This window comes from Phocoena sinus, chromosome 18 (genome assembly GCF_008692025.1).
Source record: "Phocoena sinus isolate mPhoSin1 chromosome 18, mPhoSin1.pri, whole genome shotgun sequence".
Taxonomy (NCBI): Eukaryota; Metazoa; Chordata; class Mammalia; order Artiodactyla; family Phocoenidae; genus Phocoena; species Phocoena sinus.
In genome coordinates this window covers 49,406,329-49,422,801 of record NC_045780.1, presented here as the reverse complement: position 1 = coordinate 49,422,801, position 16,473 = coordinate 49,406,329, and the positions used below count along the sequence as shown (strand labels likewise).

At 40.9% G+C, this 16,473-nt stretch overlaps 1 protein-coding gene across 3 annotated transcripts in view; it reads left to right on the top strand.

The window, feature by feature from the left end:
- TBC1D4 (TBC1 domain family member 4) overlaps window positions 1-9,661 on the top strand; it is a 214,954-nt gene extending 205,293 nt beyond the window's left edge. For all 3 annotated transcript variants that reach the window (XM_032611502.1, XM_032611504.1, XM_032611503.1), the window contains exons 17-19: window positions 1,618-1,787; window positions 4,978-5,154; window positions 7,315-9,661. In XM_032611502.1, coding sequence (XP_032467393.1) covers window positions 1,618-1,787; window positions 4,978-5,154; window positions 7,315-7,548 — 581 coding nt within the window. In that variant the 3' untranslated portion in view covers window positions 7,549-9,661. The remainder of the gene's footprint in view (window positions 1-1,617; window positions 1,788-4,977; window positions 5,155-7,314) is intronic.
- The last annotated feature ends 6,812 nt before the right edge of the window (window positions 9,662-16,473 follow it).

Genomic DNA, 16,473 nt, shown 5'->3' with positions numbered 1-16,473 from the left:
TCCTCTTCAACCTGGATTCAAAACACAGAGAAACGTGTTCTTTAACTGGGTTAACAGAAGTACATTTTCCAATGTTGTTTCTAATGGCATTTTTTTTTTTTTTTTTTTTTTTTTTTTGCGGTATGCAGGCCTCTCACTGTTGTGGCCTCTCCCGTTGCGGAGCACAGGCTCCGGACGCGCAGGCTCAGCGGCCATGGCTCACGGGCCCAGCCGCTCCGCGGCATGTGGGATCCTCCCGGACCGGGGCCTGAACCCATGTCCCCTGCATTGGCAGGCAGACTCTCAACCACTGTGCCGCCAGGGAAGCCCTACAGTGTCTTTCTTATTGGGGGCTGTGGTTTTAAAGGTTAAACACTGCATTAGCACTAATACAATTTATAGGCAAAGTGCAGCAAAAGAGTATAACCGAGATGCATGGAATCAAATGTTTACCAAATTTCTCTTCTTGAGTATACACGATTGCTTTTCTCCAGGGAAGTTTTCTTTGGAGCTTGGGTTCCTATTTATGGGTCTTCTATAAATCTTTTCATTTATATATTTGCTTCTCAGAAAATAGCTTATCAAATCAAAATATTTGGGGTATCTCTAAATATTTAGGGTATCTCTCTTTGATCTACCCTTGGAAGCTTGATAACAGAATTCAGGAAACAAATCTCCCCAGTCGTCTGTTTTTTGCTAAGAGAATATGAATGATGCTGTCAGCTCTATGATAGGTGCTCCATTCTTTTCTTAGAATTTAGTGAAGAATAGAGACTGTCAGCAAAGGGAAAGATGCATGAGCAAGAAGAATGACCATGTTTGAAGTAACTGTTACACGGTTCCCTCATTTTTAACGACCCCCTCTTTATTATTGATTGTGGAATGGCATGGATTGAGAGGAACGCTCATACAAAAGTATTTAGTACTTTTCAAAACTATTGCATGTTTGTATTTGTTAGGAAGCAAAGTTCAGGGTTAGGGTAGCTTTTCTTTTTCTCTTCTGATTTAGGTTATATACTGGTTTTGATTTTGCTTTTAAAGTTTTTTTTTTTTTTAGTTGCTGCTCTAGTACAGTCTTTAGAATTAGACAGTCTCGGGTTTACATCAGTTTCTAGCTCTTTTATTAGTTGTTTGGCTTGCACACATATTAACTGCTTCATTTCGTTTTTTATTCTGGTCATGAGAGTTTAAATAGTCCTAATTGGTTACGTTGATTTGTTTCTGTGTTCCCTTTGTGAAGAAAAAACTAATATCAATGGATTCAGTGTTTTTGAGGTATACCTAGTCTCCATTAAATTGGGCAGTAAAAATTATAAATGCATGGACAAACAGATATATAATTTATCTTTTCCCTTTTACCCTGCCCTTATCTGAAGTTCCTAAATAAGTAAGAATATTTAAACAACTGTTTTTTTGTTCCAGTCATATTATTATTTATTTCAAATCTAGGTGATTTTGACCAGTTTTATTTTGCAAAATATTCTGTGGTTCTGTTGCAGTAATTAAAACAACACACACACACACACACACGCGCGCGCGCAAAAAACACACCAAAAAAACCCTTTAACACAGAGAGGTCACTTTTTACAATAGTAGATGCATAATTTTGATCATGAAAATTATATCTCTTTTTTTCAGATATTATTTTTCTTCAGGGAACTGAAGTTATATTTAAGGTTGCCCTCAGCCTGCTGAGCAACCAAGAGGCACTCATAATGGAATGTGAAAACTTTGAAAATATTGTTGAATTCCTTAAAAGCACGCTCCCTGATATGAATTCCTCTGAAATGGAAAAACTTATCACCCAGGTATGAGTTAAATGGTAATAATAAGATATAAGATGAGACAGCAGTTTCTCTACTAATTATTTATTAAATGTTTTAGCATAAAGATGTAGTTTTGCTTGACAGGGTTTTTTTCTTTTTGATTTGATCAAATACATTTTATCTAGAAACGAGACTACTGTGTAATTTCTCCCTTGTGACATTGTTTGTGAGGCTGTGTTTGGGCAAGGTGGTTCAGTGCTACATCATGAGTTTTTCAGGAACCTTCCAACTTAGACCAATGGTGAAACTGAAGATAGAACTGACAGAGTTAGGAGTACCTAATACATAAGTAAGCTGAGACTCACCTCTGTAATATTGTTAATTCTGTTTTAAAATATATAAGGAGTATATGTGACAAGAGCACAGACTTTAGAATTAGACAGTCTTGGGTTTACATCAGTTTCCAGCTCTTTTATTAGTTGTTTGGCTTGCACACATCACCCTAATCTTCTGAACCCTAGTATTCTCACCTCCAAAATGAGACAATACTCATCCAAGAGGTTTTGTGTGGTTTAAATGAAACTTGCTGTATCAGTCAGGGTCCGTTGCAGGAAACAGAGTCGACCTCCAACGATTCAAAGGAAGGTACCATTTACAGGGGTGTAGGCAGGGTTAAGGGAACTGGGCACAGATGTCTAGGTACCCAGGAACTAGTAACAGAGGGAAACTGTTCATACCCATGGTGCTTCTCCCATCAGGAGAAGGATGACAGAACAATGTTACCAGGCCTAGCGAGTACCAGAACTCTGGAGGTTGCTGTGTTCTTGGTGAGCCAGACAGGGAAGGAGCAGGGAAGAAGTACCCGACCTCTTTCCCCTGCCCCTTTTGATCTCCTGATGACTTTTCCCATTGGCCATACCTAACCAGAAGCCTGCAACAAGGAAAACAGGTCACGGGGGTCTGCCTCCCAGGGTACAGAGAATGGATGAGGGCAGAGAATGGATCTAGGAAGCAAATGGAGGGTAATCAGCACACCGTATATCTAGTCCCTGGCTCTTCATAGGGGCCAGGTAAGTGGTAGTTATATATTGTTGTTCAGATGACATGAATACACTTAAGACCAGATTTGTAGATACAGCAGTCATGCCTTATGAGTATTGATAACATTTAAATTTACCACTTTCCTAGAGGCCCTTAGGGTAGCAGATAAAAGACAGAGTTTAGAGCAAGAGAAAGGGAGTTTGAGATCTTGTGCTGGTGTCCAGCTATCTACTGGCTGTGTGACTTTGGGCAAGTTACAACCTCTCTGAGTTTCAACTTCCTCTCCTGCAAAATGGGAATAACATTGTTTTTAGGAGCAAATGTAACCAATTCAGTTGAAGAATTTTGTACACTATTATTCACTCTGTAAGAAAAACTCATATTATTACACATAAAATTTTCTTTCCACTATGTGGAATTGAAATCACAAGCAGATTATTCTGTAAATATCTATGAACAGTTTTTATTTGTTAAAATGCTCTGGGGCTTCCCTGGCGGCACAGTGGTTGAGAATCCGCCTGCCGATGCAGGGGACGCGGGTTCGTGCCCCGGTCCAGAAAGATCCCACATGCTGCGGAGCAGCTGGGCCCATGAGCCATGGCCGCTGAGCCTGCGCGTCTGGAGCCTGTGTTCCGCAACGGGAGAGGCCACAACAGTGAGAGGCCCGCATACAGCAAAAAAAAAAAAAAAAAAAAAATGCTCTGGAAACTGAAAAATATAACTTTTACTTGCACATTCACTTGTTTACTAATTCTTCAGAAATATCTTTTTGGACTGTCAAGCAGCGATTGTGCTTTTAGAGAGAGACGATACCTGATTTGAAATCAGATCACCTCTCTTCTAAAATTAATGAGGGAATTGCCTAGCTTTAGAGATTATTACTACGATTAATGGATAGAATTTATAGGCTGGTAGATTTGGACTTGATATTAGAGATAATTTTCTAACAAATAGAGTTGAATATGCAATGAACTGTTAATATTAAAGGAGGCTTTGATGAATAAATAAATAAAGTTTATTTATGGTCACTGTAAAAAACACAAATAATGCAGAACAGCACCAAGAAGAAAGTAAAAGTAACTACAGATCTCAACACCTTGAGATTTAAAGCCTTTTAAATATCCTTTTATAATCTCTCTTTAATTATATACACAAATAAATATGTATAAAGTTTTACTTAAGTGAAATCTTACTATACATGCTATTGTATAACCTGATTTTTTAATAAAATATTTGCAGAGTATTGGATGTTTTTCCATGCCAATAAATGTAGATCCATACCCTCATTTTTAATGGTTGTGTAGTAGTCCTTTGTGTTCATACCCACTGCATAGGGAAAAGATGATGCTTGTTTGAGGGGAATAACCAGGTTGTCTCGAAATATCATTTAAATTCTAAGATTTGAGTGTCTCTAACAGTAGGAGGGTAAGTAAGCAAGTGAGAGTTTTCTCACTGTAGGTTTCTTTTCTCCCTACACTGTTAGTGTAGATACAAATGCTTAAATGGCAGCTGTGGCCTCACTTTCCCTCACCAGTTTAGACTAAGGAGGAGTTGCCTGTCCTCTGACTTCTAAGCAAACTGTTCCTAATGGGTGGCGATATGGGAGAGCAGAGGTAGCCCCAATTAAATAGCTCTGTACAGTGCCCAGGGTTTCTGAAGATTTTGAATTTAGAAGATTCTCTCTATGGTAGGATATGTTAGTGACTTCCAAGAGGCTCACATGGATTAGCAAGTAGATGAAAATATTTAGCATAAGACCTTTCTGCCCCATTGACAAACAATTAGAAAGGCTTTTGGTCTCATTATTATAGAAATACCCTTTGCAATTGTGCTTATAACCAGCAAAGATGATCTCTAACTCAGGGAAGAGTTACTCAGTAACTAATGTTGTTTATGTGGTGGGCTACATTTTGGGAGACCATTCCTAGATTATGTATATTTTAGTTGCAAAATATCTTTGAGCATTAACTTTTTCTAGAGTCTTGGCCTTATCATGAGAATGTTTCAATTGTATAGAAATCATCTGTTTGTCCCTAACTTGACAGTCACACTTGTTATTCTTCCTTTTGATATGTCATACTGTTCTTCATTAATAAGTATTGGGAAATCTACCTGAAGTACCCTAGATACACAGACTCTATCTTGGTGCACATCCTGAAGGTCAGACTAACCCATGGTGTTTTCACGGCAGGTTTTTGAGATGGATATTTCTAAACAGTTACACGCCTATGAGGTGGAGTATCACGTGCTGCAGGATGAGCTCCAGGAATCTTCCTATCCCTGCGAGGAGAGCGAACCCATGGAGAAGTTGGAGAGGGCCAACAGCCAACTGAAAAGACAAAACATGGACCTCCTAGAAAAATTACAGGTAAAGAGATAACAATTTGATCAAAAACGCACTTGGATGCCTCCTTGCCTGCACAGAACCATACCAGAAAGGATAGAGCTGTGGTGTGGATTGAACCATTGCTGACTGTGGGCCTGTGTATCGGACTGTGTCCAAGTGCTCTGGGGGCTGCAAATGCACATATCAATTTGAGTACCAATTGAGAGAGGAAATCTGCTCTCACAAAATAGTTAAATGGCAGCTGAAAGAATCTCGTTCAATACTTACTGGGTGTTGTACATGTTTGGTTTCAGTTCAAGGGAGGAGGGATTGACTGTAGGAAGCTGGGAAAGCTCTAGGGGACTTGGCCTGGAGCTGGACTCCAGAGGGTTGGTGGGAGAAAGGAATGAGGAGTAGTGGGTGTTTAAATAAGGAGGATGTGGCAGAGCAGTAGAGGAAGCTTAACATCAGTTTAAGATTTACGTTGGGGCTTCCCTGGTGGCGCAGTGGTTGAGAGTCCGCCTGCCGATGCAGGGGACGCGGGTTCGTGCCCCGGTCCGGGAAGATCCCACATGCTGCGGAACAGCTGGGCCCGTGAGCCATGGCCGCTGAGCCTGCGTGTCCAGAGCCTGTGCTCCGCAACGGAAGAGGCCACAACAGTGAGAGGCCCGCGTACCGCAAAAAAAAAAAACAAAAAAAGATTTACGTTGGAAAGAAGTGGGATAAACAGGATGGAGACAGAATTGTAGATAACTTTCAGGGTCAAGCAGAAGAACACGGCTTTAATCATGCTGAGAAGGAAATCTCTCGAAGTTTTTGCACCATATTTTAGAAAGATCAAAGATCAATCTGGAAATCCTGATGAGGACAGATTAGAATGGGGAGAGAAGGTGGGGAGAGAAGGTAGGGCGACCAGCTAGCAATTATTTGCAGAAATCTGACTGGGGATGATGACAGCTGTCTAGAGTGAAACTCACAGAAATGGAAAGAAAAGGAGACATTTTTGAGAGAATTGAATTAAAAAATTGGTAACGCATAATCTGTGCCATCAAGGAGTTTATAGTTATTTTGGAATATAAAATATTAGCTATTTGTCAATGAACCCTTACTAATGTGATAAGCGATTTAGTATAAATTAATATTACGCACCTGCAACCTGTATGAAGTGCGCTGTGTATCCAAGCCCTGAGGGGTGGGGCTTCAGTGTGACCAGAGGATGGGGAGGTGAGAAGGTGAAGCTGGGGGCTGGGGGTTGGGGGAGGTGGAGCTTAAGTGCTGAGTTAGAGCTTAAGTGTTCCACGGCTCATTGGTTTCTGCTTACCCGCCACTTCCCCAGCACTGCGCATGTCCCCACACTAGAGGACACTAAAACTCTGCTTCGATGTGCAGTGAATCCTCTGACAAAGATAGCTAGGAGAGAAACAGCTGAGAAATGAGGGTCTCTAGAGTAGTTGCTCCCAGAGAAGGAACTCAGGCTTCCTTCGCTTCATCTACGTTAGCTCTGGCCCATAGAAAATGTTATGCCTTTTCCTGTTCCAAAAAAGAGCCAACAATCTCTATTTTCAGAAAGAAAAACAGTTGGGGTGTTGACCCTTATTGCTAGGATGTTTCAGTGGTGATTAATTGAGCATTTCCTTATTAGGGAAAGTGGGTTTGCACCTGCTTTATATTATAATGATTTTTATTAATGGTTACAGACTTTTTCATTCACAGTTCAATGTTCTCATCACCTCTGGGTTCCCAAGTTACGTGGGCACACCCGACACCCGTTAAAACTGATAGGGTCCCAAGTATGTGTTGAGAAAACCCTGCATTTCCACTCAGAGGGCAAAAAGCCTCTTTCAGTACTTCAGGGCAGTCAGCAATCTCCTGTTTCTCCCTGTCAGATTCCAGTCGCTCCAGGAGAAGACCTCACCACTTAAAAAGAACCTCACCACTGTGGGATGTTGATTTAATTTTGCATTTTTGGTGTATTCAGTGAAATGAGATGTATTTTGTTAGTACCCTAGTTACATTTTTTGAGAAACCTAAAGAAATCTCCATTTCATGGGAGGTTTCAGAGTATTTGCTTCTTATACTGTTTTATTAAGGAATATGACACGATTAGTTAACATATGTAAGGTCTGGCTGCTGCTATGATGAAGAACCAAAACCTTCACATTTTTGATTTGGAGGATTTTTTTTTTTTTTTGCCCCAAACAGATAGCTCATGCTAAAATCCAGACCTTGGAATCCAACCTGGAAAATCTTTTAACCAGAGAGACCAAAATGAAGTCTTTGATCCGGACCCTGGAACAAGAGAAAATGGCTTATCAAAAGGCAGTGGAGCAGATTCGGAAGCTGCTGCCAGCAGACGCTCTGGCCAATTGCGAACCGCTGCTGAGAGACTTCAACTGCAACCCTAACAGCAAAGCCAAGACGGGAAACAAGCCGTAACTGAAGACGTGCCACCCCAGCCAGAAGTGCTCTGAGGATGCTACCGACAGAAGGAGTGTGCGTGCTGCTGGCCCAGAGCTGACAGAACCACTGAACTGGTTCCGAGCCCAAGTCAGAGCCGGTAACCCTCGCTCTCCTTAGAGCATGCCAGTTCTAAGCCATTGTACATATGTAGACTGTTTTTTGCTGTCCTTGTTGACTATGTACATATATATATATATAATGGACATAAAGAGTTCATGCTTTCACATAAAGGAGTAGATGTATATTTAGAGCAGTTTTTTAAAAAAAAATCAACACTTCATGAAATCCAAACCAAAGGGAAGTTAAAATGAAATTCCCCTTGGACCCATGTGAAATCATTTGTTTTTGTAGTGAAACAAAGCTAGAACATCTTTGTATATTGAAATATACTTGAAAAAAATGAATGTATTTTTTTCTCCAAAGAACAGCATGTTTCACTCAGTGCTGGAGAAGTGGAAACATTTGTGTAGCTTTATGTGCATCTGTCTTAAAATGTACTGACATTTTTAATATATATATGAGGAAAATGACTGATTGCCAGTCAGGCTCCTTATGGGTTTTTCAGGAACGTAGGGGCCGTCCCCTGCTGCCTGCTTTGTGCCAACGAGCATGTTGCATCTACATGCATTTTGAGTCTGGTCAGGCATTACTTCAGGTGTGTGGAAGGAGAAAGCAAGACTGTGGCTGAGTTTGCCCACCCAGCTCAAAGCGGAAGAGAACACTACTAATTTTCTAGTAAATTAGACCAGCATTGTTACTTAAACTAAAAATATCAGTCCTCAAAAATTTAATTTAGGACCACAATTGTCTAGATCTACTTTCTACCTTTTTATTCAAATTATTCCTACAGTTGTGAATGAACTCCCCTTTACTTGGTGCCACAGTTGGTGATAAGGATTTGCCATTTCCCACTAAAATGTAGGCACTCTTACCTTAGTTCTCTCTACCTTAAATGGAGGATAAGGAAATGAAATTATGATTGGTTTTCTAAAGATGATGTACTGTGTTGAGATACGTTGTTTTTTTTTTTTTTTTTTTTTTTTGCCAATTGACAGGTCTGATAGCTTGTAATCATCTTCCCCTTCCATGTGACAATTTATGAGAACTGTGGAATATTTTAAGTAAGCCGTTGAAATCCATGGGAAGGGAAGGAGAAAGCCCTTCTGAAACCTACAACTCCGCATTTGGACGCCTGACTTTCTCAGTCTACAGATAGATTATTCGTAGACATTCATGCATGCTGGATGAATGGAAGGAAAGTAACTTAAAAATTAAGTTACACATGGAATTTCTCCATTTCAGAGATGATTCTATGATAGTGCCTCGGAAAGTTGATAACAGCGTTTTTGCCTTTCCAAACAATATTTTTCGTTACTGCTTTTTGCAGTACTTGTATCATCACAGATGGATTACCTGGGATAATTTTCTTCAAAGGGAGTTTGTTATACACAAGCTACAATGTATTATAGAGTAGAAGAATAAAGCTCTAAAGGTTTCAGAAAACCTTGATGAGCAGATGATAAGCATCTCAAACCCCATTACTCAGTGTAATATAGTGACTCTTGTTACAAATCAGCATGCCCTCTAATCCAGGCAGTTTCTCAAAAGAAAATGAAGTCTTACTAGTAAAGTTAACGTAATTTCTAAGTTCTAGAAAATGCTGACCCAATCAGTTGGGGCCACCAACTCTTTTGTTGCTTGGATTTCCCTCAAATTTCTCTATTTGTAGGAGAGGTATTTTCCTATGAGGAATATGACAAATATTATCTGGTTACTGTCTGGTGATGAAAATTACCTCATGTGTAATACACAGGTGGTAGCCAGGGAATCTTCAAGTTGGGAAAAGAAACTTTTCCTTTCAGTTGTTCCGTTTAAAGTAAATTTTATTCTGGGTGTTCAGAGTCAGCGTTAGAGTTGTATTATGGTGTTCGGAGCTTAAGTTGTCTTGGATACAGTATTTCTTTTGAAAATGAATTTTTCTTTCGTGATCTTTTAAATGTTGCAACGATTATGCTTCATGCATTGTTACATCTTCATCCTATTAATGTAATGTCTAGTTCATTTCCAATAAATACATTGCTGCAGTTTCCTTGGCTTATTGGTTTTACTTTTGTTCGTAGTAAAAGAGAAGGTCTTGGCTAGAGTCCTTTATAAAATCTGCACGGGTTGGATTGTTGCTACTTAAAATTTGCACATTGATAATTCTTTGAATCAGAGACAACAAAGATAATTTTTAGAAACATTTATGAAAGTACATGGTCAGTCATTCAGTACTAATTTTCAACTTCTTTCCCAATGGAGCCTTTTGCTGATAAATGTAAAAAAAGACAACCACACTGACAGTACTGCATTCTACCCCGTTTGTTTTTTATGCCCCCTCATAGAGAGCAAGAGAGAGTAAGAGGATAAGAAAATACAAAATTTTAAAATTGGGTTAGCTCCCAAATAAAAGGATTAAAGGCACTTATTGGTGGATACGATATGAATGTGTTTACATAAAAATATGTTTCAGAATATTTTCAAGCATGTTTGGATTTCAGTAAAAGGATACTGTATCTTCTTGCTAACTTTAGGACTAAATCTTTTAAGTATTTTGTACTATATGTAGTAGTTTGAGGAGCCAGTGTAGGCTTAGGTAGAATGATCTCTTAATATCCATGTTAATTTACCCATTTTATCACCATTTCAGCATTTCCCACCCCACCTGGGCTGGATTACAAATAGGAAATCTGCCACCTGAATTATTTAGTCCTCTACCATGATGCATCACTCTCACTCGCTTTGATATATTGAGAAAAGCACTGGGTTTAAGGTGAGATGTTTTAGATCTGAGTCTTGGTTCCACCCCTTTTATTCATTCACTCAACAAGTAATTTGTGTAAGCCAAGCTAGATGCTGAGTATTCAGAGGTGGAGAAGATACAGTCCTTGTCCTCAGTGAGCTTGTGGTCTAGTGGCAGGAGGTTAACCAGAAAAAAAGAGAGTTTATACTACAGCAGGTATGCAAAGTAATCCACTCATTACACTCAAGGTGACAGGAGGGCCTAGCAGCACTTTGGAGTAGGTGACAAGTACTCAGAAGAGGTGGTGCTTGCCCTGAGCCTAGAATAGCCAGTAGAAGTTGGGCAGGTTTGTGTTTAAACAATAGATAAATGAGAGAAGATGGTGTGTTTCTTTAATCAAAACTCATTCCTTAATCCCAAAGTACAGTTAGTGTTCCCATAGGGGAGTGGTGAGAGAAGAGGCTCCTGAAAAGCAAGGGCTTTTTCATGAAGGTCTTAGCAGACCTTGTGAAGGAGTTTGAACTCCACCTAGAGAGAAATGGGAGCCATTAAAGGCCAGTAACCTGGAGAGAGACATGCTCAGATTTGTTCCAAACCACTTAATACAACTGGAGAGAAACTAGGGACTGGGAGACTGCAGTTAGGTGAATGCCATCTAAATCTAGGCCAGGGCTTCCCTGGTGGTGCAGTGGTTGAGAGTCCGCCTGCCGATGCAGGGGACACGGGTTCGTGCCTCCCCTCCCCCCCCCCCCCCCCCCCCCCCCCCCGGTCCGGGAGGATCCCACATGCCGCGGAGCGGCTGGGCCCGTGAGCCATGGCCGCTGAGCCTGCGCGTCCGGAGCCTGTGCTCCGCAATGGGAGAGGCCGCAACAGTGAGAGGCCCACGTACCGCCAAAAAAAAAAAAAAAAAAAAATCTAGGCCAAAAAAATTAGTAAAAGCCTGGTCTATGGCAGTGGCCTCGGGGAAGCAAGTCAGCCTAGATTGCTCTCTCTCTGATATAATTGGTCACCGAAACCCGCTAGTTTTGTCTGCTAAATATTTGTCCATATCCCCCTGAAACTGAGGGTAGTTATCAGATCCCTTAAACTACAACTTGCCTAATGAGTAATGAACTTAACCTGCCTACACTGATCAAGCTCAATTTAATTGTTTTTACAAAAACTCGCATGTCCTCCAAGCCTCACGTAGCCTAAACAATAAGTTGTTTGCCCAAGCTGTTCTTCAGGAACTTGGATTCAGCTGTGTCCAGTTACAGCTCGGGGCTGTTTAAGACTGGGTGGGACCAATGATCCTCCAACTGAGCATGTGCGAGTGCCCGATGGCTGGCGTCTTGAGGTCAGAAGGCACCAAACTCCACCCTCAGAGCTTGCGTCCTGTGTTCAGAAGCGCGCGCAGCTTTGCTGCGCCTGCTCAGAATGACGATTACCGCAGCTTTTCCTTCTCTCCAGTCAGCTTTCCATGCTCCCCGGGCCTCAGCTTTATCCCTGAATACCCCAAGCGCCTCACTTTCTGGGAAGCGAATTTGAGGTTTGTTCTCCAGACTCCTCGCTTGGCTGTCTCGCGGATAAACCCCTTCTCTGCTGCAAACGTCGGCATCTCAGCGTTCGGCTCGCTGCGCATCTGGCAGAAGAACGTGGTCCTGTAACATCCCCATCGCTTTTGCAGGTACCTTGTTCATGTCCTTGCTCTGGTGGGTTAAACTGAGACCAACCCCATTTCTAAGGGCTCTCAAGTCACAGACATTGAGCTACTTGGTGTTTGTTTTGATGAGTGAGAAACGCAAGCAGAATGTCTCAGTCAAAAAGAGGAGAAGGATCTAGGATAGAGAGGGAATCAGCTGGAAGCATAGGGAAAAAGCAACAGAAGAGATGTTGAGTGGGAGTTTTTGGAGTGAAGCGTTGGTGACTCTAGTAACCTGCTCTCCCTCCAGTCTACCCATGACATGCAGTACTGTGTCAATTTCCTGGGGTTCCACCTGATGGAACCACATTTGCTTCGCTACAAACCCTACTTCAAGGTGAGTGCAGCACCAGAGGGCCTGGCAAAGGGTGCCTGCCCAGATATGGGTTGTCGTCGCTTACCCGGACTGCGCTCACCTCAGGCAGAGGGACCTTCCTAAAACGTGAATCTCACCAAGTTTATCCTCAGTTTAAAACCCTTCGAGGGCTCGTCTTTCTTCCCAGGATCATCTAATCTTTGAGACGACCCACTTGGCCTTTCGTGAGTGTGTCCCAGGTAGCCTGTCCAGCTTGATCTCCTACCTCGTGCTCTGCTCAGGTCAAATGGTTAAGGTCCGTCTCCGTTCCTGAACTTGCCATCTTTCTGCTTCGCCCCGGCTGCTTCTTGCCCTGGGGGGTCTGGGAGTGCTCCTTTCTTCCTGCACTCCGTCTGGCTCACTCCTTCAGGTCACGCTTAGGTCTGTGTTGTGGGATGAACTGACCACCCGCCCTGTAGCCAGGGTGTACTGTCATAGCGTGGGCCACCCCGGGGGTACTGGTGACCTTCACAGACAGCTCAGGCCCCGCCAGAGGGGATTATGCATATTAAAAAAAAAGCTAACGTCATCATTACTCTGTCACAAGAAAAATGTTAACGGATTTTAGGTAAATTGAGAGGTAGGTGTAATTTTATTCGGCATTTTATATTTCTTGGTGGCCTAGTATTGGGGGGGGTACTTTGCTAGATGTTGGGACCTCAAAAATGTCTCTCTCCTAGCTTAAGTTCTTACCTGATAAATTCATAGTTCTTATGAGAAAAAAAATCAGAATGTACTGAGTGATACTTCGTAAATTGTGAAAAGACGCTGGTGCTTTACCTTTTATCATAAATATGTGCTATATGCTATGTGCTATATATAATTTATAACATGTAGTATATTATTCTCTACCTTATTTTTAAAATTTTTATTTTATATTGGGGTATAGTTGATTTACAATGTTGTGTTAGTTTCAGGTATACAACGAAGTGATTCAGTTATACATATATCCATTCTTTTTCAGATTCTTTTCCCATTTAGGTTATTACAGAATATTGAGTAGAGTTCCCTATGCTGTACACTAGCCCTTGCTGTTTATCTCCTTTACCTTAAATATAATAATACACGCTACAAATATAATAGGGCGCTCACACTGCCTAATTCAGGAACGCTGTTTTCAAGGCTAGAATGTGGAAGGTGCTCCCTGGAGCTGTGTAATATAGCCGTTGATGAAGTATATTACATATGAAACATTACACATATACATATTATACTGAGAACTGAGACCGTGTATCCCACACAGCTTATGGGCTACATTAACATGATTTTACTATTGCATTGTTTTCACTGGGACACTCTTATCCAGACAAATTAATTTGTTGTTCATTATAGAAACTTCCCCAGAGACCCTTAAACATTTCAATAGGCAGTTTATACCCCAAGACTCTTTGAACCCCTCACCTCAAAATTCTCACCTTGCTCTTTCACCAGTCTTAAACTATTATATCCTGATCTTTACATTGAAATACTTAACCTTAAACTTTGCTCCTGAGTTACAAACAATGCTCTGTAGAGCTGGTGTTCTCTCTTACCATGATAATAAACTCAGCTGTATTTTATCAACGGGTTGTGTTGTGGTATTTAGGAGCTGCTGGGCATTCAATAATATTATCTATTCTATACACAGATACTCCATGAGACACGTGCTGTTAATTTCTCTTTTTCCTTCTTACTTTATCTCATGCTTCATTTCTGTTTTCTTACCCTGATCCCCTTTTCCCCAAGCAGTGTTCTATCTCATATCTCTCGGTAATTCCCATCAACATTTCATACCGTAACTGATGGCTCCTAAGAATAGGGTAAGTGTTGACTTTCCTAGATACCAACAATATAAAGCAGAAAAAAATTGTTTTGAACTAAATATTTTATTGACTCTCATGGATAAGGTCTATAAATGTCAATACCCGGGCATTCAGAGGAGGTATCCCCTGAAACCTCATACAAAGGAAACATGAGATTCTTTAAAGTAAAATCAGCAGTCTTTGCTCTCATCTGTAAGGTTACTTTAGGGAGAATAGCACCTGGATCTGAGAGCTTCAGCTGTGATCTAATTGAATATATTTGCATAGTGAAAGAATGACTAGGTTAATCAGAAGAGGATTGATTAGTCTTGGGAAGACGGAAGAAAGAAAACCAGGCAGGTTTTGGCAGTCCAGTGGAGGGAACCTTAGCCAAGAGCCCTGGCAAGGCTGTCTTCATTGATAAAATGGACACAGCAAGTCCTGGCCTCCAGAAATCCAAGTGTTTTGGATAGACTGACAAGTCTGTCCCTGTTGTGACATTGATGTGTCTGTGTTGGACGGAGGCCCCAAACATCCAGTTCACTGTACTCCCCTTGTTTGAATGTATGTTCTCAAAGCAGCCTTCCATTTCCGATTGGGTGATGCTCTGTCATAGAGGCCAGGCTAGTTATGAAAGCGCAAGTACTCGAGTCCCCGACAGTCTGTTTTTCTATCTACATTAAAAACAGGAATTCTGAATTTTTTAAATTGTAAAATACACATAAAATTTCCATTAAAGAGAAAGACAAATACCATATGCTAACATATATATGGAATCTAAGGGAAAAAAAATGTCATGAAGAACCTAGGGGTAAGACAGGAATAAAGACACAGACCTACTAGAGAATGGACTTGAGGATATGGGGAGGGGGAAGGGTAAGCTGGGACAAAGTGAGAGAGTGGCATGGACATACATACAGTACCAAACGTAAAATAGATAGCTAGTGGGAAGCAGCCGCATAGCACAGGGAGATCAGCTCGGTGCTTTGTGACCACCTAGAGGGGTGGGATAGGGAGGGTGAGAGGGAGGGAGACGCAAGAGGGAGGAGATACGGGAACATATGTATATGTATAACTGATTCACTTTATTATAAAGCAGAAACTAACACATCATGGTAAAGCAATTATACTCCATTAAAGATGTAAAAAAAAAAAAAGGATGAATCAAGTATGTGAGAGGAGAGAGGACAGTTAAAGAATATAGCTAAAACAATTTTAAAAATTTCTTAGACTTCTTGAAAAAAAATTTTACCATCAATCCTTTTTAAGTGTACAGTTCAGTGGCATGAAGTATTCACCTTGTGCATCCATCACCACCATCTTCTCATCTTGCAAATCTGAAACTCTGTACCTTTGAAATGATAATTTCACATTCCCCCTCCTCTCAGCCACTGGCAACCATGCTACTTTTGGTCTGTATGAATTCAACTACTCTAGTACCTCATATAAGTGGAATCAGTATGTTTTTTTGTGACTGGCAGGACTGAGTTTTTGGGAGTGCACTCCTGAGAAATGAATATGTGATTTGTGTGCTGATGAAATCAATTGTTGAACCTTCAAGGCCCTGAACTAGAGCAAACTCACTAAGGTTAGTGACATGTTTTGGATGATTGTTTTGATTATATGAAAAGAACCCTAGAATGTGCAGCTTGGATGTTGGGCAGATTGGTTTTCTTAATAATACTACTGCTTTTGAGAACACAGGGAAAGAGTATTTTTTCTAAGAGATGTTCAAATATTGCTAATATTCAAGTTTTCTTTTGCAAAGGAAAAGTCTTCTGTGGTCTGATATTGGTCCCCTTCTCAAACCGAGCTAATTTGTACATTCATAAATGTTATTTTCAATAGAACATGCTATTGTTCAGAAATAATCATTTCAGTTAAACACGCATCTTGTAGTCTGTGTTCAGGAACATCTCAGGGGGCTTTACAAAATGAAATGCAGGAATTACTTGGGCATATTCAGTTTTCCTTATACATTTATATTCTGTTTTGTCTAGCCCAACAGTCACTCTGTTTGAGTCCTCTCTGGTCTCAAACTTAGTCTTTCTGTACTAAATTGGGTACTATGGGGAGAAATCACCATTTACTGTTTAATAAGTCTATTAAAGCTATGTAATTAGAGCGTTTTCTTTTAACATCTTTATTGGAGTATAATTGCTTTACAGGGGTGTTAGTTTCTGCTTTATAACAAAGTGGATCAGCTGTACATATACATATGTCCCCATATCTCCTCCCTCTTGTGTCTCCCTCCCACCCTCCCTATCCCACCCCTCTAGATGGACACAAAGCACCAAGCTGA